Raw genomic sequence first — 26,893 nt, forward strand, 5'->3', positions numbered from 1 at the left:
TGTGTGTGTGTGTGTGTGTGTGTGTGTGTGTGTGTGTGTGTGTGTGTGTGTGTGTGTGTGTGTTTGTCTGTTTTATGAATGTATATTTGAGGGTTTGATGCAGGTATGTGTATGAGCTTGAGAGTGTGTGTGTGTGTGTGTGTCTGTCTGTCTGTCTGTCTGTCTGTCTTTCTGACTGTTTTATGCGTGTATATTTGAGGGTTCGATGCAGGTATATGTGTGTGTGTGTGTGTGTGTGTGTGAGAGCTTGATTCTGTGTGTGTGCATGCGCGTGTGTCTTTACTCTGTACATATGCATGCTGAGTAGCATATGTTTATGCTTGTGTGTGTGTGTGTCTGTATGTCTGTGCGTGTTTTATGCAGGTTTACTGGCGGATGGGATTTTAGGTCAGCCTGTACACTACACTATGCATTGGTGTGTGTGCGTTTTTCTTCATGTGTGTGTGTGTGTGTGTGAGCTAACGCAAAGCAGAGTGACATGTGGAAGTGTCCATTTGTCCCACGGTGCATTGTCATCCATCATGCCTGGCCCAGTGACGTGCGTGTATTTATGTAGGTGAGTTTAGGGTCGAGGACAGGAGCAACAGAGGGGCTGGATGGAAAAACCAGGCAGGTGAAAAGGCACAGCAGAACCTCAATCTTCCATCCATGGCTTATATAGCTGATGTGGAGGAGGCTTTGTCTTGAATAGGATTAGTTATGTCCACTCAATTTTTAGGACACTGCAACACATAACAGAGCTAGACGTAATGGCAGCCACAACTATAGACAAAACATCTGGATACAGCATCAAGAGACTTAAGGAGATGATCATCACCAAGAGGCGCGTAGCTATAGGTGCTCATGCTTAAAGAATGCGTTACTATAAAGCGCATCGGTCAAAACAGCCGGGTGATCAACTTAAGAATTACGGTGGAAAATGAACTAAAGGTTTCTTCTGCCTTTGCCACATTGTCCCATCTTAACTAGCACAACTGTGGCATCAAAACAGGAACGGTGTGACTCCACGGCTTGCACTGAAAGGATGACAATATTCTATGCATTTTACTGAAAGATGCACTTCGAAGCAGTGTTCATTTTGTCGACTAAGACTAAAAGACTAAAACACTAAGGTTTTGATATTTAGTCGACTAAGACTAGACTAAGACAGGGACGCAGAGAGAGCGGGGCGGGGGCATTTGGACATACTCAGTTCCATTGGGGGGAGGGATATCCCCCCCACTTTTGGGAAGAAGAGAAAAGAAAAAGAAGAAACCTCCGATTTTTTTTTACCGAATTAACCAAATTAATGATTAATTAATTAACAAAAACACCCCAAAAAGTTACAAATCCGGTAAAAAAAAAGCGCACGCTTACACGCACGGAACGCGTGTGCAGTGCGCGTGCATGCGTCCCCTTCGGTTCTTAAACGCTCTCTGCGTCCCTGGACTAAGACTAAACAATTTCAGAAGACTAAAATAGGACTAAAACAAAATTGGTAAGTTTAGTTTAGTTTATTTCAGTCAGCCATTTGTGGTAACATTACAGTAATAGGTAATACAATGAAAAATGTTATCAAGAAAAGATACCCACATTTCTGACCAAAAAGGTATAGGCTGAAGCATTGCTTATTACGCCTACCATTTTACAAAACAAAGAAAGAAATGGTGTGTTATTCATCAAAATTTGCTGTCATAATTAACACTGCTTCGAGGTGCGGAGAAAGGAGCGCACATGCAGGCGTGCTGTACCATGGGAAACAATGGTCTGGCTGGTCGTCTGGGAACACATCCCGAAGTGATCACCCTGTGAGAATGTTTTTTTGTGAGGGTTTCTTTTATTGGCTTACAACTTTGTAGCCTGTCTGCACAGTGCATTTTTATTAAGGAGACACACACATTATCCTATGCAAGAGATATTTGGACACAAAGGACACTTTGTGTGATAATGGAAAATTAGGCAATTGAATTTGAATCTCCTGTGAAGTTCAGAATCACTGTGGGAATTATGGTAAGTGTTACTTAAAGGCATTTAGCCTTTAATGTAACACTACCATGTGTTTGGAAGAGGAATGTGAAACTGATTCCAACCAAACAATTACGGAAATTGTGAATTAATCCATTAAGACCTGGAACGCATCTGTGTCATATTTTGATTTGAGATTTTTTTAAAAAGCGTTGTTTTACACTTTGGCTATTTTTGAAAAATAGTGAAAATGTGTGCAAATCTTTAAATATATGTATTCTTTTAAAGCAAACATTTTTAACTCCAATCTTTGCTTCTGGGGGATAAAACGTATTTTGAGATGGGGGGTGTAATATACTGGTGACTCTGAATAACCACACTTGGATGAGCTTCCAAACATAGGTCTTTACTGGTAGACTTCACAGGTTCAACTGACACATACAGCACACTTCAGAGGCTTTCTGTGGCCAAATACATACAATTTTGACAATCATGAAGAAGTTTGAGAACCACTGATATAGAAACATACGCTTTTTAGAAAATTGTTGGGATTTAGAAGACATTCGTAGAATCGGCTTCAGGTCTTAATAGGTTAAGGAAAATTAGTGTATGAATATATACTGTGTGTGTGTGTGTGCGCGCGCGGTACTGTGTGTGTGTGTGTGTGTGTGTGTGTGTGTGTGTACTGTATGCTATGCAATGCACATGCATGTTTGTGTGCATGCCATGCGCGTGTGTGGGTCCATGACACGAACAATGACAAGTAAATTGAATCAGAGTGGTCCCATCCTGCTCTGGGGGCAGGACCACCGTGAGCTTGCCGCTGCGAGGGAAATGCTCTGGCACTTTCTATCAGCCTCCATTCTCTTGACTGTAGGGCTTTGAAGTGGCTCAGCAGCAATAAGACATCCCCCCTCCCCCCCCCCCAAAAAAAGCCCATATAGGATGCTGGTCTGCGACCAATGAAAACCAGAAGTGCCTTTTCAAGCTCTGACATTAATTGCCGTACCGATTTGACAAATAAACATCCCGCTATATGAAAAAAAGAAGTCTAAAGCAAAGAAACGCCCGTCGTTTGATGTAGACGGGCAGAAACTGAAAACAAAATGAGTTTTAATAGAAACCAAATGTTGCTTAAATAGCCGTATACATCCGCGTCCGTTCAAGTGTGTGTAAATGTGAGTCGGATCGAGTGTCTGCGCCGCTATTTGCTTGGCTGGAGTTCTGCCTCTGTGAATTTGTGTGTGTGCTTACATTCTAAATGCCGCTCCTGCATAACTCCTCCACCTACAAATCCCAGGCACATGCCCACATCAACGCCTTGTCCTCGTCTGGTCTTCTTGCTCATGTCAGGGGAGGACAGGAGTACGAGACAACCCGTAGCGATAATGACTAGTGTAGACTGTTCTTCAGTTACAGTACGTACTGACGTGGATGTAGTGTAGCCTACTGTCAAATTTTCAGTATATAATGGTTATGCCCAGTGGTGGAAAAAGTACTCCCATTTCTTAGTTCAGTAAAAGTATCAATACTGCATTGTAGAAATACTGCATTTACTTAAAACGTAAAAGTACAAAAGTATTGGCAACAAAATGTAATTAAAGCGCCAAAAGTTAAAGTACTCCTTATGCAGAATGTCCCATTTCAAGTTTTCAAATGTATACAACTCTTTTGAAAATAGCAGATCTACAAGCTCACAATGTGTCGCATCGCGACGCATTGTGAGCTTGTAGATCGGCTATTTTCAAATGGCCGAAATGTATATAGGGCTGAATTGGTTAATGTATGTTTTGTAATAATAATCTAAATCTACAAAGTAACTAGTAACTCAAGTTTTCAAATGATTGTAGTGGAGTAAAAGTACAATATTTGGATCCGAGATGTAGTGGAGTAGAAGTATTGGAAATTGGAAATACTCCAAGTGAAGTACAAATACCCCAAAATTGTACCGTACTTAAGTAAATATACTTAGTTACTTTCCACCACTGGTTATGCCTAATTTGTGCTCCATCGCATTATGATGTCACGCACCGATAACAGACCTACAAGCTCAGAACGCGTCACAAATGTGGCACATTGTGAGCTTGCAGGTTGGCTATTCGCGGTGCGCCACACTATCATACAGTGAAGTAGATGGGTTGAGGGGGGGAAGGGAATAAAGTGGAAAGGTATCGTAGAGAGGTAATGTTTGTTCCAGATGTCAGAGATAAAGCAGTTAACCCGTTACACTATGATATATCGGCCGTTATCTTTTTGTCACCAATTTTAAATGTTGTCATTGATCTCCTGTTCGCAGACACCTTCAGACATGTTTACATTTTGCACTGACTCTGACCTTATGACCTCTGAGGATCTCCAGGGTCAGCATGTGACACATGCCAGACATCTCTGAACACACACACACACACACACACACACACACACACACACACACACACACACACACACACGTTTATTTAGATAGGACAGTGCACGGTCAAAACCTCAGTATTCAACTTAAAACTGGATCCATTATGCATTTGCAGCACATTTGCATGTATTGAAAATGTTGCCTTGCGTTTGTTTCTGCACTTTATTTCACTTTCTGCATAAACAATAAAGTAAGTAAGTACATTTCACTGCAAGTGAAATGTACTTACTCTCGCTCTGCTTTCAGATGTTGCCAGTCTAGGACCAGGGTAGTATACCGCCTGGCGCGGCATGAATTGTTGTCTGGCTTCTATATGCCTATGAAACCTCCAGCCATTGTTATTCTCGTCGTGCAATTAGTGGACAGAATAAAAATCCACAAAACCAACAACAAGATCAGACCAAACTATGATCAAAGCAATCCGCTTTGGTTGTGTGAAGAGAACTGTCTGTGGAAAAAGGTTTTGGGGTTTTAAAGTCAATTAAACTATATTTACACTCATTTAGACTTAAGTGGCAAACACTTCCCTTGAAGAAAATCTTCTAGTTGTGGGAAGAACACGTCAATGCTCTATCTTTGTGTATTTAATAATATGCTAGCAGTTTTTCACATTTGGTATTCGCTATTGTGAAACTTTCCATCTTAGAAAGTTACAGAGGCGCTACAGTGAATACATTAAAATGCTCAGAAGTATGTCTTTTTAAATACAATGCGATACATCTTACATCAATGTGTCTTTTTTGGCCATTCTAAAGTATTGTTTCATTTTTAAATTATAATTTTTTCTCTAAGATTTGACTACAGTAAATTACGTCAGTGGAACAAAAATGTGCCAAAAATACCAGTGGTACAGTATCCTTTTAAAGTCTACATTTTCTTGCAAAAACCCATTCGGAAGAACTTCAAACAAGGAGTCACTGGTGCTTTATCCATTGTAATGCTCTGTAAGTGGGTTTGGATTTTCCCCGAGACTGACAGCCAGCTAAAGCTCTCTCCCCTCTGAGGTGACCTCTGAGCTCTGTGATATGTTCCAGGACTCGCAGCCAAAGTAACCTAATTTGAGAAAAAAGCTCAGTTACCAGCAGATTAGAAGTGTGGAGAGTGGGCACAAGCCAAGCAATACACACACAAGATACATAGCAGACAGCCCTGCCTCTACGTACAGTATGCACACCTCTCTGAATAGATGGACATCTTGACCTATGTTTTGGTCAGCTGAGGTCAGACCCTGGACTCCTTCAACCCCCTGTCCGATCCATTCTCGTCTTAGCTCCTTTCAACAGTATCTGTGTTTGTTTTCATGTTGCGAACCATCCCACATTCTGCCAGATAAGACTTCCATATCAATGACTCTTCCACGGGAAGCCCAGAAGGTATTTTTCTGTCAAGCTCTCCCTCTCCCCCCTACTGTCCAATATTTCTGTTCTCACTCCATTCTCTGCTTCACGCACCCGAGTCGGAGAAAAGTGTAGACGAGTGAGAGGTGGAGAAGTGAGGTTTCTCACTGATGTCTTCACTTTTTAAATGCTCTGTGAGGCTTGATGCCTGGCACACGCACACGCTCCCACTCCCACCCCGCCCCCTCACCTACAGTGTATTGGGATGAGTCAGGATGTGGAGGATGGAACGCGCTGCGGGGCATCCTGGCCAAAGGCAACGGTGGGCTGCCAAGACCACGATATAGATGACACACACTACTGGTGTATGTGCACACCCGGCTTTTCTGTATTAATCAGTTGGATGGGCTGTTTAAGGAGCCTACAAACAGAGACATGAGGGTATATGGGTCTCAGTGACCATTAATGGTGAAGTTTACTCCCGTGCATAAGTACATGTTTATGGGTCCACTTGGGCCGTGGAGAGTGAGCTACATTAGGCGAGGCCAGAAAAAACATGGACACTTCCCACTCTGTCTGTTAGGTCTGTCAGCTGTTTACTATAAATGCACCATGTACGAAAAAGGCTTCCTCACTGTGTCTGAAAGACTGAGCCTGAGGCCACCGTTTCTAACTGTACAGTGTGTTAAATATTTGTATGTCATCTCTGACTGAACAGAGGATTACTTCATCTGTTGCTCTGAGTCCTGATACTCCATAAAACATAAAACAAAATCAATAATACATACATTGATGCAAATTCCAACATACTAGACAACTAAAACATCAAAAACAACTGTATATGGAACCTGCTACAACTCAACGTATTGTACTGTGATAAATCCTTTGACCCAGTATTTGTAATTTGTCTCAAAATACTGTGTTTTCTCTGAACATCTCGGAACATAAGCATTAAAAACAAAATACTGGTATGAGAAATGCATTTGAGGTACAAATACATATTTTGTCATTTGAATATACATGAAAATACGTTTTATAAAAACTGATGCAATGATTAGTCAATTAATAGATTTTTGAATTTTTAAATTAATTGCCTATCTAATTGTTTGGAGCAGGCAGCCAAAATGTTTACCACTGTGTATGAGAGTGCAGGCCAGAGTGACCTATGGCATGAGACTGAATGCACAATCCTACACAGAGCTGCCTCTACGCCTATTCTTCACAGACACCAGGATACTGACTATGATACTGACACCAGGATAGGGTACAGGCTCTCCAAATGCAGAGGGAATGCAAGGCCAGACGATCCAGAACAAACACATAACACATGCATGCACTCCGATTTCAATAAATGTAAACATCCTTATTTGTGGTGAATGGCCTGAATACTTTGCACTGACTGTTTACAATAGGAATGCCCCCCGCCCCTCTGAATAGCTTATGTGAGCATAATAAAGAATTGCAGAATAATAAATTACTATCCAAAATAAATGAGACGTTATTTTAATTAATTCTACAGTTTCACATACAATCGTGGGCTACAAAAAAACTAAATATCTCAGTGCTTTATTGTCATAAATTGAACCATTCTACCATATAAATCTGTCATTTATAATTATTGATGTAATTCAACATGTAGCCTACTTAAACCCTCTGAGTAAAAACAGACCTACATTTCTTGGACTGCTTTTTCTGTCAACTCCAAATCTCTTTGCCAAAAATAGCCGATCTACAAGCTCACAATGCGTCGCGCTGGGACACGTTGTGAGCTTTGCTATTTTTGGCTTATTCCCCCCCCAGAATAAGCATGTTGGGGTTCATGTGGTTAATGCTATTCATAATAATGTAATGGTGTTTTCATTTTGTCAATGTGCACTAATGTTTTCATATTGCTGGATAATATGGATAATATTCATATTTTATATTGCACATGCATATGTTTTCATGTTGAGTAGTGTACATTCCTCTGTCTTTCCTTCTACAAATAGCACTAGTCAAAGAACTACACATCCGGAAAACCGCCACTTTTTTTGGCACTGCCCACTCAAAGGAACGGCCGGAAATGGCCGAAGTGCTGCATTGGCTTGCGACTAGCTGGCTCAACTTGTCGTGCATGTCTGCCTGTACCTATAGGGTGCATCCACACATAAGAGACACTCTGTTTGAATTTTCATATGCCATCCTCATCGGCTAAGATTGACATCTAAAGTGGCCCGTTTTGAACTAAATGCCTCAAATCATGAACACAGTGTCCGATTGCGGTGAAATTCTGTCCGATTCTTCATATTCCATCAATATTTTGCCGGCCCACAATAACAATGACCTGGTGGAGACCTGTGCTCCGAGGAGCACTTTTTCGAGTTGTCTCCGCCAGGCCGAAAGGCATGGCCGAGACTATGTTTTGTTTCTCCTCTGTAGCACAAGCATCACTGTTTAAAACTAAAGTGTCGACAACATCTTTGCTCTCCATAACGGTTGTTTTGTTCTGACAACTGAGTGAAACCGGATTTACTTGTAATTGCCTATGGATGTACTAGTCATGTTTCCTTTAGAGTTGGGAGGAGGTCTTGGCTGTAGGAGAGTCTCAACATTCTGATGGAAAGGCAAAGATTTTCTGAACTCTGTAGTTGTGCACAAATTGGCATGTGTATTAAACTTTAGCTGCCTCAGAAGATAAAGGAACAGTCGATGAGTGTGTGTGCGCGTGTGTGCATGCATTTGTGCGTGCGTATGTACATGTGTGCATGTGTGCGTTTGCGTATAGTGCCTGCATGCATTTATATGCGCACACGTCCCAAAAATCATAAAAATAACATTTGAATTGTCCATGTCCAAATGGGAAATGAGCTCAAGCCCTCCAGCGTAGACCTCTGGTGCCATTCTGTCACTCATGACACAGAAAACGTACTGATGCTGCCGCCAATTACGTACGGCACACCACCATCGCTGTTGCTGCCAAGCTGCCAACACTAAACACACTGTCTTCCCTCTTACCCCAGGCAAGAGATGTGCCTCTGCATGTTAACATAACCCCAGTGTTTTACCAAAGACGGGACACAAAAAAATATATAATAGAAAGACACAGACTAGAAAGTTAACCTGACCACGCTTCGGGGTATTACCCAGCAATGATCAAATAAATCCCCCTGGCCTGCCAAATTAGATTTTCCAGAAAATCACTTTAGCTCCGCCAAGCCCTCTTCCCCCCAGTATTGACTCAATGACGGCAGGGAGAGGGACACTGCCAGAATCCTAAAAGCCTTTGATAAGTGTCAGCTGGAGGGAAAAAGAGAGGATCATTACCTCACTGCAAATGTGCCAATACCACAGTATAATACTATAATGTGGTAAGAAAAGAGGTATGACAAAGTGTTGTTTATCTGCTGTTTAATGGACTGGTCACTGTCTGTGGTCAAGGTTCCAGTCAGATAAATGTCTTGTTTGGATGGAGGCTGGGGCTTTGAGAGGGGGCTATGGTACTTCTCCAAGCTGCCCTGACCTTGGCTTTGTGATGACCCTTTAAAAAATGTAGAAACTCTTTGTGAGACTCACAGTCTGTGAGTCTGTGAGTCACAGATTCATGGTTCTTGAATTTTACTTATTGTACTTTTGACGGCCTCCCAAAGCTCAGTCAGTATATTCCTTTTTGTTTCTGGAAAATAATCCTCTGTGAAGTTCCTAGCAAAAACTCCTCTGTGAAGTTCCTAACAGCAAACCAGCGCCAAACACCAGAAACAACCCAGAGATGGCGTGCGCGCATATATACGTATATGCGTGTGTGTGTGTGTGTGTGTGTGTGTGTGTGTGTGTGTGTGTGTGTGTGTGTGTGTCTGTATCCATGCAGAGTTGAGTCATCTATACAAACTTTCTCGAAGCCAGTTGAAGTATTGACCCAATTTAGTGTCACCGCTGTGTGATGAATGATCTGCACTTCATTTATCTGTTCTCCAATGTAAAGAGATAAGACAGGATGGCTTGATCTCTCTGCCCCGGAGCGTGAGGACGGAGCATCTCATCTGGCATGGTGCTATGGTCTGAATGCAAGCATGTGCATCGATACAAATTCACTCAGCTGCTTCCCAGATGACTCCTGCATGCCCTTAGGCTCGCCGAACCGCTCCTGCCAAGAGTCCGTATACCTTTTACAAACAGAATTTCCAAGGGAGATGAAACATACAAACCAGATAATCCCACTCATATTCAAAAATTCCCTTAGATCCCCTTCCAGCTATATTATGTATGCTTACTGATACAATACGTTGCTGGGGGATGTTGTGATGGAATGGAACTTTTAACCAAACCTTTGGAGAGAAGAACAAACAAACATGTTTGCTGCTCTACTGGCTGCTGTAAAGCATTGGAACTCTTTCAGAGCAATAAAAACCATCAGCGAGAGTTTTACAAACCTCTCCCTAATTCCTCTCCTCTCTCTCTCGTGCTCTCTCTCTCTCTCTCATTCTGTCACAGTCTCCCGTGTGTCAGGTTTTCCATCAAGTGTATCGGTCCTTTGTGTGTGAGATTTCAGGGCGGTCCCATAACCGCTCACTCATCCATGACCCTGGCAGGGAGGAATGGGAGGACTTCGATTTTTCCACCAGGCCAACTGGGGATGTTGGCGCTGAACCGTGGAGACAGAGGTCCTCTCGGCCACTGGGGGGCAGTGACGCCCCATGGTGCAGACACTATGGCAACTTCTTATCATTTGATCACATCAAAGACCTTCACAGAAAAAAAGGGACATTTTGGGGAGATAGATGAATAATGAGCATGACATTTGTCGTCTATTTTGCTAATACTATGCTATGGGCTGTATGCTGGAATTTGTATATGACTCCGACCGTAGATCCATGAATGTAGTACCCTCCCTCTCTCTCTCACACACACACACACACACACACACACACACACACACACACACACACACACACACACACACACACACACACACACACACACACACACACACACACACACACACACACACACACACACACACACACACACACACACACTTCACACAATTCATTCTGTTCACAGGAGTTTCCTGTGCTATCATCGGCCCATTTCAAGTGTTGCCAGTGGAACACCTAAAACCACACATTACCCATTACCACAGTCTCCGCTGAGTCATTTATCTATCATATTACTATTGACACACACTCCCATGGGTGTCCTTGTCCCTGCTTTCTCTCAACGTACCCATCTCTTGGCATATGAAATGTGCATGTGTCCATAGCGCTGCACCGCTAATGTTCCCTTTGAAACATCTGCGGCAGCATAAAGTAAACCACCTTAACATCCCCAGCTGCAGTTGAGTCAACTGTAGAGGTCAAGGTCACAACCCAGCTGAGCCATCCACCGAGTGACCTATGACCCAGACTAGAAAGAGAAACTATTTTGTTTTTTAACTGCAATCTAGAGTAGAACACCTGCGCCATTGTGAATATCAACCACAACGATTTTTGCTGATATTTAAGGTAGTTGCAAATAAGAACAGGGGTAATAATGTGATATAGGAAATTTGGAATATAGGAATCACATCTTGTCAGATTAAAATAAACGTGCTACTCTTTTATCGCCACCAGAGGGCAGTAGCAACCAACTTTTCCACATTTTGACCTAATACATTTTGTGTGATTGTTATGATGCAATGATCAGCCAGCCCTGGTATTGGGTGTTTGGAATCATCGACTTGAGTGTCAGATTCCTGTTCATTTACCTTGAGTTATTTGAAGGCAACAACCTGATTGATTGAATACTTTATTAGCAGTTTGCAAAAAAAGCACAGAAAAGTACAGTTCAATACAAGGTCTCCCAAGAAAGCCTATGGCTTGTTTCCATTGGGATCCGACTCCTTTGTACTCAATTCATTGAAAGTTGACTTTTCATCTAAATGATGGAATACTTTGGTCACATATTCTTAAAAACCTGGCTGCCAGGTGTTCGTGACTCTTTAACCTCCTCTTTCTCTTCACACTTGTTTATAGCCCCTGTGTGTGATAATATAAATGCATAAAAGTCCAACAAATGGTTTTCCACTCCATAGATTCTTGATGACTTCACAGATTCATCGTCTCGGTTGAATGTCTTCATAAAACACTGGGGACTCCTGCAGAGTGCAGACACGTAGAGAGTGAAGTGCCGTCCTCGGCAATAAGACAGAATCATTGAGGACAGATTTTTAAGAAGAGACATTTATTAGACCAGTAGAATACATCACCAACATCATCATGCCATAAAGTTCTTACAGCAGCACTTTAGTCCCTCATTTACAATGGACAGACAAGACAAATGTACTGAGGCACACTATTAATCCCCATTCACCAGAACCACTTCATCCTCTGCCCGTCTCTACGGAAAGTTCACCCGGTGATTCTAGCGTGTCTCATAAGACTATCCTAAAGCCTCATTTACGCGTAGCCATACGACCGCGTCACACATTTTCAAGTGAAAAACGCGACGCAATGATCATATGACGAGGTATAAATAAGGTCCCTTTCTTGAGGCCCTCTCTAACTTTCTCTTCTTTATACCTCCTCGGCCAAGAAGAGAGCTTTATATGAGCGAACCACACGAACACTCATGTGACATTATACTGATGTGTTGCATTGTCATGTTTAATTACACTGTTGTGTTTTCATTCGTCATGGCTAGCTAGGTAGCTAGCGAGTCAATTAGTTTAGCTAATGGCTTGCGTGGACACTTGAATCCAGAGATCCAGTTGAGAAGGGCCGCTGGACTGTTGAACACAAACTGCTGTTTTCGGAATCCCATACATTGATGTGCAGTTTAGAAATAGTATTCACATCTCTGGAACAGTTATATTGTGTGCTGCTCTAAGCTAACAACAGGATAATCATGGACTATTAGACTAGTATCTCACCTTTTTATAGCCAAACAGGTACACTACAATAGCATTCACATGCATTAGTACACAGTGTCAAACTTCTTACACTATGGTAGTTGCTCTTAGATCTATTTACATAATGTTCACAGCTACATTCCAAAGTTGTGTGTGTATTTATGCACTATAACTATTCATTGCCATGTCCAAAATATTAGAGAATGTATTGATAACCCATTCAGCAGAAGGTCTGCAGTCTGTGGGGAGTATGAATATGAGTAAACACAAACAGAAAAAATAATACAGTCTTCACTCTCGGTTATTGCTGGGGGGGGGTGTGGATTTGTGAGATCTGTTGAACATTATTGTTAAATATCCAGATATTTCTAACCTTACTACAGTATGTGTGATAATAATCCCAATAGGTTGGTCCTATAAAACAATTGAATCAAATAAAGACAAAAAAAAAAGAAAACAAACAAATGAACAAAAAAAACATAGCAAGCAGATCATACCCAGAAAAATAGACTGCATATCAAATAATATTTTCACAATGTACATTACTGTATATTAATAAATATACACTTAGTGGAAACATGTACCTGTATATAAATTGCATAATTCACTTGACATGGAAGAGTTCCTCGTAGACACACAGTTGCACAGACGACGCAGTCGGCAGATTGGACGTCAAAGACTTTGACGATGTAAAAAGGTAAACAAAATAGATTCTTAAAACCTTGCTATGTTTTGAGGAGCTTATCTCGGGGGGCGTCAACACAAATCTCCATCCGTTACTCAACTGCTTTCAGGAGAGAGGAATTTCTTAAATAATTTGAGGGAAACAACATAAAAAGGTAACAAGAAAAAACTGCAAGCCATTCCCTTTAGCATGAAGAGATTTTCAAAGCATTATTTACAGAGCTTAGCTACATAATTTAAGATTATTTTGTTGATGCTGACTGTCTCTCCCAGTTGAGCTTCTTGCAGTGCTTGGGCATTTCAATCATGTTGACTAGTTAAAGCCTGATTTATAGTCCGTCGTACAACCGTGTCCCACGCCAAAAATAGCTCCTATTTTCGGCACGGGACACCGTCGCACGATGGAGCATAAATAGCCTCCTCTAACCCCCACTCATTGTGCTTTACATGAATCGTATAGACTTTTGTGCTTGTACGTAATACCGCTGACAGTCCACTTCTTCCTCAAATAGTTTAATACAGTATGATATCTGACCGTCCTTCTGACTAATGTTTTCAGGATGAAGACTTCCTGGTATATCGGTACCTAATGTGGTTGTATGACAACAAAGACACAGAACTAGCATGCCATGACTCGATGGCATTTAGACGCAGCCGTTTTACTACATGGAGTCCATCATGTGTGTAGTAGTAGAGCCGTTTAGGATGTCCAGTCCTTCTGCCGGCCGATAACTGTCCCTCTGCGGTGCTGGGGGCCAGCAGAGGCCAGCTGAGATAATATGTCCCTATGGTTTAATGAGATATGGCCTCCGGTCCCCTGCAGTCCCCTTTACTGTAAACATGGCTACCCACGCACATACCACACCAGCCGGCAGCAGGGGAGTATTGCCTTATTCTTTTTTTTTCCAGTTGAACTCTTTCTCTATTCAAAGTCAACGCGGTAAAAGGAGTCTGTTCTCTCAGTATGTGGAGGAAGGTCTGGGGTTTGGGGGGGGGGAAGGTTTGCAGGATGAGGGACTGGATGTGGGTTGAGGGTCAGGGCAGGGGGGGGGGGGTCAAAGTTTATAAGTCAGACACTGCGGGGAGCCCTCTCCAGTTCGTGGGTCCTCCGGTTGCGTCCCTTCTGCCTGTCCTGCAGGTGTTTCCACTTGGCCGCCAGCCCGTGGCCGTGCACGTGGCTGCCGTGGGGGTGCGCGGCAAACGCCTTCTGTTGCTGTTGCTGTTGCTGCTGCTGCTGTTGCTGCTGATGCACTTGTACCTGCTGCACCAGGTGAGCCTTCTGCCTCCGGTGTTTCCTCTCCCGCTTCCACACCTGCTCGCAGAACTCGTCCACGCTGTTCAGGGTCGGGTGGTTGACCAGAGACAGGAAGTCTCTGTACCACAGTTTCTGGCTGGGCGATGACGATGATGATTCCCGGCCGCCGGCGGTGGAGGAGGAGGAGGAGGAGGAGGAGGTGTCCTGGGCGGGAGGCGGGGCGGCGGCGGGCTCCTCGTCGCGGTGCAGCAGCTCCTCCAGGCGCTCGGTGTCGATGACCTCCAGGGTGACCCTCAGGAGCGTCTGCATGAAGCCGTGCTCCACGGCCTGGCACAGGTAGACCCCGGAGTCCTTCTTGGTCAGCATGCGGATCAGCAGGCCCTGGTCCGTGCGGATGAAACGCTCCTCGGCTTTGAGCTATACGACAACGTGCATGGAGGGGGAGTAGAGAGATAATGATTAAGAAACAAGAGAGAGAGAGAGCAAAGAAGCCTGGGTGACTCTATTCGTGAGTTCATGTGACCCGTAAATTGAATCTAAATCTAATAATGTGTTTTTCCATATGAATTTAACCCATTAAGACCGGGAACGCATCTTGTGTGTCATTTTTAGATGTCTTTGGCTATTCAATAATAGCAGATATACAAGCTCATAGCGCGGCACTTGGTGCCGCGCTATGAGCTTGTAGATCTGCTATTTTTGAAAAATCCTGAAAATTTGTGGCAGAGAATTCGAGTGCCTCACTATGAGCTTGTAGATCTGCTATTTTTGAAAAAGCGTGAAAATTCGTGGCAAAATCTTGGATTATGTATTTTTCAAAGCGAACATTTGTAAAATATTTAGTTCCAGGAACCCCCAGAGGCATAATTTCAGGATTTTTAGTAGCATGAATCATTTTCATTAATTTTTTTGTAGATTTAAAATAGCAAATATACAAGCTCATAGCGCGGCACAGAGTGCCGCGCTATGAGCTTGTAGATCTGCTATTTTTGAATAGCCCAACAAAATCTAAAAATGACACACAGATGCGTTCCCGGTCTTAAAGAGTTAAACACTCATTTCAACCGAATCAACTGCGGTATACAGTTTCACTATAATCTAATAAAAGAGTGAGGCTATCAACTATTATGACTTTATCAGATGGACAATCCTTTCCTTTTAGTATTCCAGTATACTTGAAAAGACACTCGGAAAGCTGAGACATTTAACCACAATGTCAAACAACACTTGAGAGCAGGGCTCTGTGGGGACTCAGCTGGGGGGGGGTCCAGTATGGATCCACAGACAATACCTGAATAAAACTATTCAGGAGTCCTTGGGACACAAAATGAGGGCCTCTTAACCCATTGAGACCTGGAACTGTGTAATTTTTTGATTTGAGCTAAAAAGCATTATTTTACACTTTGGGCTATTCAAAAATAGCAGATCTACAAGCTCATAGCGCGGCACCGAGTGCCGCGCTACGAGCTTGTAGATCTGCTATTTTTGAAAATTCGTGAAAATGTGTGCAAATCTTTGAATATATATATTTTTAAAGCGAACATTTTTTAACTCAAATCTTTGCTTCTGGGGGTCCCTGGAACAAAATATTTTGATGGGGGTCCGCGGCCAAATACATATCATTTTGGGGGTCCTTGACATGAAAAAGATTGAGCACCACTGATATAGAAACGTACGTTTTTCAGAAAACTGTTGGGATTTAGGAGACATGTAGGCTCGGCAACTGAAACGGTTCAGGAGAAACAGATGCTGTATGTAAGACTGACCTCTTGTTTGTGGTCGTCTTTGGTCCGCTGGTACTGCCAGTAGGTCAGCGCTCTCTGGGACTTGGGGCTGCACTCCAGGAAGGTACTGCTGTTCTCCACGCCATACACCGTCTTATCCAGCATAGTGGCCTGCCCGTTCAGTTCATCTGCAGACATAAAAAAAATACCAGACGCATGTTTAAGTTAGCGCAAACGATCCGTTGTGGTTGGTTGCAGATTCCATTGGCTGTGGTGATAATTGACCCTGCATGGCTGGATGGTTAATTTAATTTATTTTTTTTATAGACGGATGAATGGGGCACAGTTCTAAAAGGGCTGGCTTTCATCTATTTCTGTGTGTGATTGACTTGCATAAAACTGTGTTCTCTATATTGCCTTGTTTGTTGGACAAATCCATTTTTTCTTTTCTATACTTAGGGTCTGGCTTTCACATTATTTCTCTCTGTTTCTTTTCTTATCACACTCAATCATGTGCGGAGTAGGCCATTCCATACCACACAGTGGAGCCAGGCTGAAGCCAAAGGAAATGGGGCTGTAACTGGAACCCGGGATTCAAAATCGTAAAGCAGTAAAGCACGAGAGATGCCGCTCAATCAAACCCATGTGCGTTCCTGCATTTAAACTCCAGCATTGATTCTGACTGACCGCCAAGACACTGTTTATCAGTATATTCATTTACTGTAGCGTGTGTAACCTGTAAAAGGAAAATGTAATTTGTAATTTTGTTCTCACTGAATGTATTAATGTAAGCGTGGCTGTTGGCTGTAAAGAGGAAACAAGGCACCCTATGCCAGCCCACCTCACCGCCTCTCCAAAAAATGAAAACTCTAACGTGTGGCTTTCTGTACTGTGTGGGTGGCTACAGGGCACCAACACTTCGCCTCCGTGTGAACTCTCTCTCCTCACACGGGGCAAGCTTTTGGATAACAGGGCTTCGTTTTTCTAACGTGCAAATGAAAGAAATGTATAATTAAGAGAGTTTCGGGAGAGCGTGTTTGACCACAAGTCTGATCCTTTTGGACTTGAGACCACTAACAGGGCTAGTGGTGTAGCAGGCCTGGAGACATGGAGGAGGCTGGGAGGAGGAATCCTGACCATGTTAATTATAAGCTCCCCATGGACTCCGGCTCTAATCTTCACTTCCGCCAACAACGCATATGAAACACGCAGACGCAACACGCATGCAAATTGTTTTCTTGTATGTTTCACGTGCCTTTGATCGCTGTAAAAAGGCCCAGGAGGCGCTTTAGGAAGGCTTTGCTTGTGATCAAAGTTGTGCACAAATCCTCAAAAAAAGCTCCTTTTGTTGTATGTCAGCAAAGCGGACATGCTCTGAACGGTTGCAGCCCAAATATACCATTTGGAAATAATATAGATTTGATAGTGGCATTATGTTGTCATTCGTAATCATGGAATAAGTATCATGATCACATATTCATTGCCGCACACACTCTTGGTTATTACTGTACATTCATACATTTTAAGTATTAGAGTCAAATCAGTGTTTATGTCTGTTTACCATTATGCTGGAGATCAGAGCACTGTGTGAGTGGGTCTCCGTTCCTGATGTCCTGCCTCCTCGTTCGCCTGCAGAAAGACAAATATGCAAATGCTCATGAGTCCAGGGGGGCTTATGGTTATATATGTGCACACATGCATCTGTGTGTGTGTGTGTGTGTGTGTGTGTGTGTGTGTGTGTGTGTGTGTGTGTGTGTGTGTGTGTGTGTGTGTGTGTGTGTGTGTGTGTGTGTGTGTGTGTGTGTGTGTGTGTGTGTGTGTGTGTGTGTGTGTGTGCATGTTTGTTTAATTGCATGGACAGCGCTGGTGGACAACAATGCAAACAGGATAAACACCAGTCGCCCATAGTGCCATAAGCCTTTAAAACAAAAAGGCTTATAGGCTTTAGGTGAGACAACAGAAGAATTCAAACCCTAATGAATCACCGCAGCCTGCCCCGCCACTGGCTGTCTCCCTCCCGGGTGCACATAACAGTACAAAAAGGATAGAGTTCCACTATACGCACGACAATTATGAACACAGAAACACTGGAAGTGTTGTCTGTAAACACTAGTGCAGCAAAGGAACAATGGAGCCTCCCAAAGTGAAGCAGACAGATTTAATCACAGCGAAAGATGTGGAGGTAACCCCAAACCCCCCAACCTCGACTTGCCATCTCTCTGACCCAGTGTTGTGGTCAATGGGTAATTGGAGGTATATGGAGGCAAGTCTGGCGGGCCTTGTTTAGAAAGCTAGCGTTCCGAACACAGGACCCTGGAGTACAACTAGCAGAGAAAAAACGGGATACTGAACCAGCTAGCGTTCCAATCGATATAAGCCCCTATGGAGCTTTGTGAGTGGGAGGCGCTATCCGAGCGTTGACACTCGTATGCGTGCGCGGGCGCGTGCACACAAGAATGTACGCAACCTTACAACCTTACTACTGTACTACCACACTGCTGACTGTCTTAGCAACCATCTATACTTGCACCCTAGTTTCACCCCAGACAGACTTGCCTCCAGACATCACTGATATCGGTTCTCATTTACAGTAAACACACGCGGCATGTTGTATTCCGACCTTTCTGGGAGAAATATGAGCCCTCTTACCTTTAGGGGCTTCTGGCAAGCATACAAAGGCTGCTCTATTCCTGAGCCCTACCACCTCCTCCAACTCTTGAGACTCAGACCCAGTCTGCATATGTCCTTAATCTATGGACGTGAGCGCCGCTCCGGCTCTGATCTCATTCAGTCTCAATAATGTAGTCAACATGTAAAACACGGACCTATAAAAAGCGTCCCCTCCCACATGTGTTGCACATTTGGGCATTTTGTTTAAAAATCTTCCCTCGCATGGTGTATTTAACCTGGGTCGCCCGTGCGTGGTTGACCGTAAAAAAACGCACAGTAGGTAAACACAAGACCGTATATATACCAGGGATATGATGAATGTGGCATGTAGCGTTCATAGTGTATACCTCTTAGCCATGGGGAAGTATCTGGAGCACTCCGTTCCATCCCAGGCACAGTAAGGATCTCTGGCGAGGCAGCACTCGGCGCAGGCCTTTCCGTACACCTCACAGCGAAACAGAGGCATCTGAGAGACGCCGATGGCTGAACCCAGGTACAGTTGTTGCTGTGGAAGGAAAAAAAACAGCTTTCAGTGTCATTGTTATCGTTATCATATCTCGGTGAAATATCACTTGGCAATCACCTTATGAGTTTGAAGTATCAGGTTGTACAGTTATACTAAGTTGAGCAATTTGAGATACTTCGCCTACTTGGGACCCAAAGCTACCAGCGATAATAGGAGTGCAGGAATGCAGACAAACCATCCCATTACAGGTGCACATTCCCCCTCCCCCCCCTGCTACCACTCCATTAGCGCGTTCTCACCTCTCTCTCCACACCACTTTCGTTAATTAGCTTATACTCTCAAGCTGACGTTCCAACAATCAAGATCTTTGTGTGTGATAACAGGTCGGCTCATCTCGAGCTTTGTAAGCTCATTTGGTTGACAAATGCGTCTTTGTTCCGCCTTCCAGTCCTGCGGCGACATGCGTCACGGACTGGGTGAGGGCTCTCAATCTCTTTTTTTTAACGACAGAGAAACAGTTCATCCAGATGTACCAGTGCAGTCAGCAGCGGGAGCCACTTTGTGTCATTCACCACACAGTGCTCACATGTCTTCATCTGTCTATTTCCTCTCCATGCCGTCCACTGACTATACTAACTAACTAACTAGTAACTATACTTGCATCACACCACTTTGAAAGAACGACCCTGTGTCGTACAACAGCAGTGGACCTCAAACTTTTTCATGTCAAGGACCCCCAAATTGATATGTTTTTGGCCCGGTGGACCCCCATCTGAAAATATTTTGTGCCAGAGACCCCCCATACAAGATTTGTGTTAAAATGTTCCAAATATTTTTGTTTTTTTTGCAAGAATGCTATTGAAAATAGCAGATCTACAAGCTCACAACGCGTCACTTTGCGATACTGTAATGATCAATAATGATCATACTGTAATGATCAATAAGAGGAAAGTGTGACGATAAGAACAAAATAATCACTAGTTCTAACAGAGCACCGAAGTCTGACGTAATTTTTCGCATCATACCCGGGTCACGTTTTTTTCCTCCTATTCTGAATTCCCATAGACGTGTTAAATATCGTGTCAAGAACTGTGTTCCAAAAATAAACAAATGAGCCGGGCGGTTTGACTCGTATTGATATGAAGCATCAACTGACGGCGAGAAAACGCTAACGTTACCGCCACCGAATCAATAACATATTTAGCCTGTATCAAATATGTAAACGATACAGAGCCACCTCCCTGACAATAGCGCCGGGACAATTTGTTTATTTTTCGACCACAATTCTCATATGAGACGATTCTGAGATGACCCAATGTTATTCTCCATAGAGAAATGACTTCTGTGACCCAGGAGATGAACGAGTGACGTCAGGACTTCGGTGGACTCTATAGAACTAGCATAGCAGAATGACAGCCGTTACCTGCTTAGTGGAAAGTTCCATTGCTGTTATGGCTGTCGGCTCCTGTAACAGACAACAATGGGAAAGATAACATTAGTTATGTCCTTACATCGATGCAAGAGGAGGCCGTCCTACTCTGGGGACAAAAGACACACGAAGAGAGAGCGACCTACCCTGAAGACAGTCATCTCCTCCAGTAGGACCTCCTCCAGATCATGCCAGGAGCCTCTGGGGACCGACACGACCTTCAGTACCGTCCCCATGTCTGGAAGACAACACGCACAACCTTTGTCAATACGCACTCGAGTCGATTGCATTGACCAATCTTGTCTGCTTCATACATAAACGTGCGCATACATTATGGCAGGCGTGCACAAACTGTTGGGCCATGCTTGTTGCGACCCAACCCTATATAGTATTATGTTATGTCATAGTAATTATGGACAATGATTTGTTTGAATGCTAACAAAAGCCATGGTTTTAATAATAGAAAGCTAAAGAAAGGGATAAATAATTTGTGACAAGAAACCTATTTTGACCAAAAGCACACCAAAGGGTGCTCCTAAAAGTACTTACAACAGTCCATGTAACGCATGCGTCCATTAAACAATATCTGCTTATACATAATACATTTTCATTTTAACAAGACTAGAGACTAGAATGTCATGTCTGACATGTCATACTGTATGTACTGACATGATACTAAACATGATACTGACATGATATTCTCATGATACTGACTGACATGGTACTTTTTACTGAAATTGTCAATGTCATGGTCAGTATCATGTCAGTATCATGTCAATATCATGTTACAGGGCTGTAACAGGGCCTGACATGTGTACCTACAACAAGCATACGTGTTTGTGTGCAAAGTGTGGCATGTGGAACTTAAATCTATACTGCTATGCATTGCATTGCATGCAATGTATAAAGCTGCATACCTGTGCCTATGAACATGACATCATACTGGCCATCCTCTGCTTCCACTTTGTCCACCACTATCTGGGTGAACTGGTAGTCCACATCTGTCTTGACTATGATTGGTCGGTTGTTGATGGGATAGACGGGGTTGAACATGGCTGGGTGACCTCTGGCGAAAGTTATGACCTCGTCAGGAAGGTCCTTGGTTGTATCAAATCCTCCAAACGTCTTGCTAGGGCACTGTGGAGACAACAACGTCGGTTTATCCAAAATGTATGCTTCACAAGGTGCAAACATTGGCAGAATTGTTGTTATTTTGCTTCTATTTTGTATGTATTCTGCTTCCCATTTTGGACTCTCAAATAGAGGTTAGATTCCATTCCATTCAAATGTATGTTAGATTACTTTACATTCCAATAATAAAATATATATTTTTGGGCAGTTTCTCGCAGTTCTTGTAACATTAAATCTGTGAATTGTTTTAGAAATATCACGGCATGTTATGAAGTGACCAAAATCAAACTCGGCGAATAAACGGTGAACGGTTCACATGCTTGCACTCACCGTGCCGGGGCGTGGGTAGGGAACGCGTCCCTGGAAAGGCACCCACTGATAGTTGGGTCCGTCTCGGTGGGCGTAGGGTCCGAGGAACACCCTCCTGATGTCTGCCATGCTGTACAGACATACAGCCGAGCCTTTGAAGATGTTACTGATGGCCGGAGAGAATGAAGCAGAGGAAGAATTTAAAAAAAAAAAAAAAAAGCCTGATTCATACTTTGTCGCATGATGGTGTTGGTTGCTGAAAAGAGCAGCACACCTATTTTTTTTTACACCAGGCACACTAGGCATTAGATCAGTGGTTCATGTAGTCATGATTTTGGAGGGTCCCCAGATGACAGTGACAATTTAAGGACTTTTAAGACCTTTTTAATCCCTTAAATTAATTGTCAAATGATATAAGAATAAGGCAAACTCTTTGAAAATAACAGATCTATATATACACAACAGATCTAAGCTCAGAACGCGAGGCGTTGTGAGCTTGTAGATCTCCTATTTTCACAATATTTACCTGTGGAACTGAGTCAAACTAAATGTAATGCCTCAACTCCTACAATTCCAAGTGTTTGTCATGGTCCCCAGTTCAAATATGATTATTTTGTGAGTTCTCCAGTTCAAATATGATTATTTTGTGAGGTCTCCAGTTAAAATATGATTATTTTGGGGGGGCACAGCCTGAAAAGGTTGAGAACCACTGCATTAGATGACAAATTCAGACATATATCTTTTGGACCAGTGGTTACCTGGAGGTGGTGAACACGGCGTAGAGGATGGGGTTTTTAGGATCCTTGGTGCTCATGAGAAACACGTCCTCTGAAAACCAAAGCAAATCAATTCAAAACCACATCAGCCAACTAGTTAAATAGTTGTTTATCTTCTTGCTACCAGAGCAGAGGAGGAGGAGGAGGAGGAGGGCTCACTTACGCAGTTCATCAAAGTGTGTGTCTATTCCATTGAGGCCAGGTACAGAGCAGACCAGCCGAGCCTTCAGGAAAGTAGTCCACTTGTTTACCAGACTCCTGTGGCCTCCTAGGTCGTTCTGGTTGGAGAGATCACACACACACACACACACGCACACAAGTTCAACCTTAAGACTGAAATGTGGTTGCGGGCCATATAAAATTGACATAAAAAAAACTAACATTTGCCAATCTGTAAGAAACATAAACATAATGATTAAAGGTGACGATGGCATTGGAATGCAGGAAGCAGTTTCGGCTTAATTATTAAGTAAACAAGCCTGTCAATCATTCCTTTGCCTCGCCGCTGTTGAAAGACACCGGCCATGAATTGTGGGGTTCTTATGGCGTTGAAGAAAAGAAGACTGCATCTTTTGCACACAGTGCAGTCTAGCAAACACATCCCTTATGTGCTTCTGAGAGCCTTACTGCGTTTGTTTTTCGGCAACGCGCGCATGTGCACACACACAGACACACTTTTACACGCACAGTTTCTCTCACACACACACACACACACACACACACACACACACACACACACACACACACACACACACACACACACACACACACGGACACACACACACACACACACACACACACACACACACACACACACACACACACACACACACACACACACACACACACGGACAAAAGCAATAGGCAGAGACAGAATGCTGGCTCAGATGGGAGAGAACAGACTCATTCCGCTCCAGCATTGATTTATGACAGCCTATCAGGACGTGCCCCAAATATGCACAGCCCTAAATTAATATGGCATTCTGCATAATGGATGGATTGTTTAGTGTTTAGCCGAGCAGATTCCTGACATACTGGAGAATCAGGCTGCAAATAGGAGGAGGCACTATACGCAAGCTAAACGTGTGGGAAGCCATCAGCCACCATTCACTGATCCGCGGTCAGCTTGGTAAATTTCTTCTTAATGACTGATTGTGGGATTCGAAGAATTGAAAGCTGATACGGGACCAGCGCCGTGCAAAAAAAACGCTCCTCTTTTTTTGGGCTGGGTGGCGCGTCAGACACCAATCCGTGCCAATAAGCCTGGCATTAGTACAACAGTGCTGCCATTGATATTGCTCTGTGCCTCTCAGGCATGGGTGACATTTAGAACATCTCTCTCAGGTTTCTGTCTTCAGGGGCGACAATAGCAAACAAAGCCCACTCGTCTCGGGGCTAAAAATAAGCAGAGATAACAGCTTATGAAAGCTGCCATTATGGAAGCCACTCAGACCCCCATCAAGTGTTTTTCCAGATACAAAAAGCTCTGTCGCACAATGGTCTCTGACTCTGTTTGTGTGTGTGTGTGTGTGTGTGTGTGTGTGTGTGTGTGTGTGTGTGTGTGTGTGTGTGTGTGTGTGTGTGTGTGTGTGTGTGTGTGTGTGTGTGTGTGTGTGTGTGTGTGTGTGTGTGTGTGTGTGTGTGTGTGTGTGTGTGTGTGTGTGTGCGTGCGTGCGTGCGTGCGTGCGTGCGTGCGTGCGTGGTTGCATAGTTTGTGTACCTTGCAGAGCTGTCCAATGCGAGCATGAGTAGCCTTCCCAGCATGCTCTCCGTCCATGGCATTCTCTCTGAACAAGAGGTAGATTTTGTCATCCTCTGGGTTGTCACTCTCAGGGATCAGATGGACACTCACAAACCTGGGATCTGGAATACACACACACACACACACACACACACACACACACACACACACACACACACACACACACACACATTTATTTTCTCTAATTGATGTTAATCATGTTGAGCATTTAAGCAGCTGTAGAGCTGTAAAGGAACTGCTCATATGTACTTGTCCTTTTGCTAATTTTATATAGCTTTCATGTCGTATATTGTTTGCAATGTTGTACACTACATTCTATGCTTGTATGGTGTTATACAATACTGTTGAACACTGTTATTGTTACTTTTATTGTGTGTGTGTGTGTGTGTGTGTGTGTGTGTGTGTGTGTGTGTGTGTGTGTGTGTGTGTGTGTGTGTGTGTGTGTGTGTGTGTGTGTGTGTGTGTGTGTGTGTGTGCGTGCGTGCGTGCGTGCGTGCGTGTGCGCGCGCGCGCGTGTGTGTGTTTAAAGACACTCATGGGCGGGGGGGGGAGACTTTGGTTCCGATATCTGTCTCCTCATTTCCTACCGTTTAGCCAACGGGAGTCATGCTGCTCTGTCCTGATTGGATGATGCTGGCCGAGTGTGCGGAAAATGGCAAAGTCCCGCCCCATAAAGTCAGCTGATGTGCCAGCATACAGCTCACCATCTAGACCAATGAAAAGAGAGGCATTAACCACTGCAGGAGAAAATACATAGTTTCCATTTTGTTTGTGAGAGTGCAGTAAAAATATAACCTGGCATCCGTATTTTGGGCATATTATAGGTGACATTTTAAATATTTCATATATTTATCTTTCCACTCAAACAGAGAGCGTCTCCTTTCAAACCCCAATGGTTCTAATCAGCCCCCCGCCCACAGGAGTAGCCCAATTCTCTCACAACTTGCTACAAAAATCCCTCATGAAAAACTATATAATCTCCTACATTTCATTTTCCACCTTCACATGTGTCTCCTTCTCTAATAATCAAAAAGTGCTATATATTTCATCTCGCAATCTACTTCCGGATGGTTCGTTTTGCACCTTCTCTTGCCACATCGGTCACGGGAAAGAAATAAGCACTGCCGTGGTCTATGGAAACGACGAGCCCAAAAGTGCACCCAAATAAGCCCACAATCGCTTATACAAACAGTCAGACCTGGCAACGCAGCCTACGCCAATCATGCGTGAGAGATCTACAAGCTATGGGGCAGAGACGCCACCGTATCTTAGCAACAACTACAGCGCTCACTCTCATTGGTCGTGTCACGCTAAGAGCAGTCTCCAGACAATGGCATCTCAGAGAGCTTGCTGTAGTGTTTATATATCTATGGCTGTAGCCATCACAGTCTAGCCTGGGTGCCAGCCTGCTTCGCTGCGTTCGGCGGACTTTTTTTCTCTCTCCAGAGAGAAAAAACAATCCGCCGAACGTAGCGAAGCAGGCTGGCACCCAGGCTAATCACAGTCAGTCGCAGCGACGACGGACAGGGCGCTGTGATAGCTGCCATGTCGCTAACGCTAACGTGGTTGTCATGCCTGCAGCGGCTGTGCAATCACTTTGTCAACAATGCACGTTCGTGTGGTGAATGTCAATATTGCTGCTCAGTTAGTCCATTGTAGATGGTGTATGTTTGTGTGTGTCTTCTGGAGAACTATGTAGATCCACAGCAACTACAGTAACTAACGTAATGGCAGGACCGCCCCGTGCTACGCATGTTAGGCTGCATTATGGTCATGTAGTAAATTCAGATAATTTCGCTCAGATTAGACCAGTGTTTATCAACCCTTTCAGGCCGCCCCCCCCCCCCCCCCCCCAAATAAACGTACTTGATCTGGGGACCCCCCCATTCTGTTTGACTCCGTTCCACAAGTAAATATTGTGAAAATAGCCGATCTACAAGTTCGAAACGCCTCACGTTGAGAGGCTTTGTAAGCTTGTAGATCGGCTATTTTCTACATGATTGCCTCTTTCTTAGATTATTTGACAATGTGGCCCATGTTTTCATAGTATAGTTTGTTGACTACTTTCGTTGCAGAAATGGTCATTTCCTTTACTTTCGTTTTTTTATTGTCTCCGCCAGGCCGAAAGGCATGG

At 43.6% G+C, this 26,893-nt stretch overlaps 1 protein-coding gene across 1 annotated transcript in view; it reads right to left on the reverse strand.

The window, feature by feature from the left end:
• Positions 1–11,906: 11,906 nt before the first annotated feature.
• The window catches only part of sema3ab (sema domain, immunoglobulin domain (Ig), short basic domain, secreted, (semaphorin) 3Ab), a 45,630-nt gene continuing 30,643 nt past the window's right edge, over positions 11,907–26,893 (reverse strand). The window contains exons 6-17 of the mRNA XM_084060510.1: positions 25,347–25,466; positions 24,718–24,860; positions 23,161–23,275; positions 22,980–23,049; positions 22,243–22,387; positions 21,699–21,918; positions 20,928–21,019; positions 20,776–20,817; positions 19,234–19,391; positions 17,778–17,845; positions 16,259–16,404; positions 11,907–14,909 (exon numbers count right to left, since the gene is read on the reverse strand). Of these exons, the coding sequence (XP_083916636.1) occupies positions 14,307–14,909; positions 16,259–16,404; positions 17,778–17,845; positions 19,234–19,391; positions 20,776–20,817; positions 20,928–21,019; positions 21,699–21,918; positions 22,243–22,387; positions 22,980–23,049; positions 23,161–23,275; positions 24,718–24,860; positions 25,347–25,466 (1,922 nt within the window). The 3' untranslated portion in view covers positions 11,907–14,306. The remainder of the gene's footprint in view (positions 14,910–16,258; positions 16,405–17,777; positions 17,846–19,233; positions 19,392–20,775; positions 20,818–20,927; positions 21,020–21,698; positions 21,919–22,242; positions 22,388–22,979; positions 23,050–23,160; positions 23,276–24,717; positions 24,861–25,346; positions 25,467–26,893) is intronic.

The sequence above is a fragment of the Gymnoscopelus microlampas genome (genome assembly GCF_963454915.1).
Source record: "Gymnoscopelus microlampas genome assembly, chromosome: 6".
Taxonomy (NCBI): domain Eukaryota; kingdom Metazoa; phylum Chordata; class Actinopteri; order Myctophiformes; family Myctophidae; genus Gymnoscopelus; species Gymnoscopelus microlampas.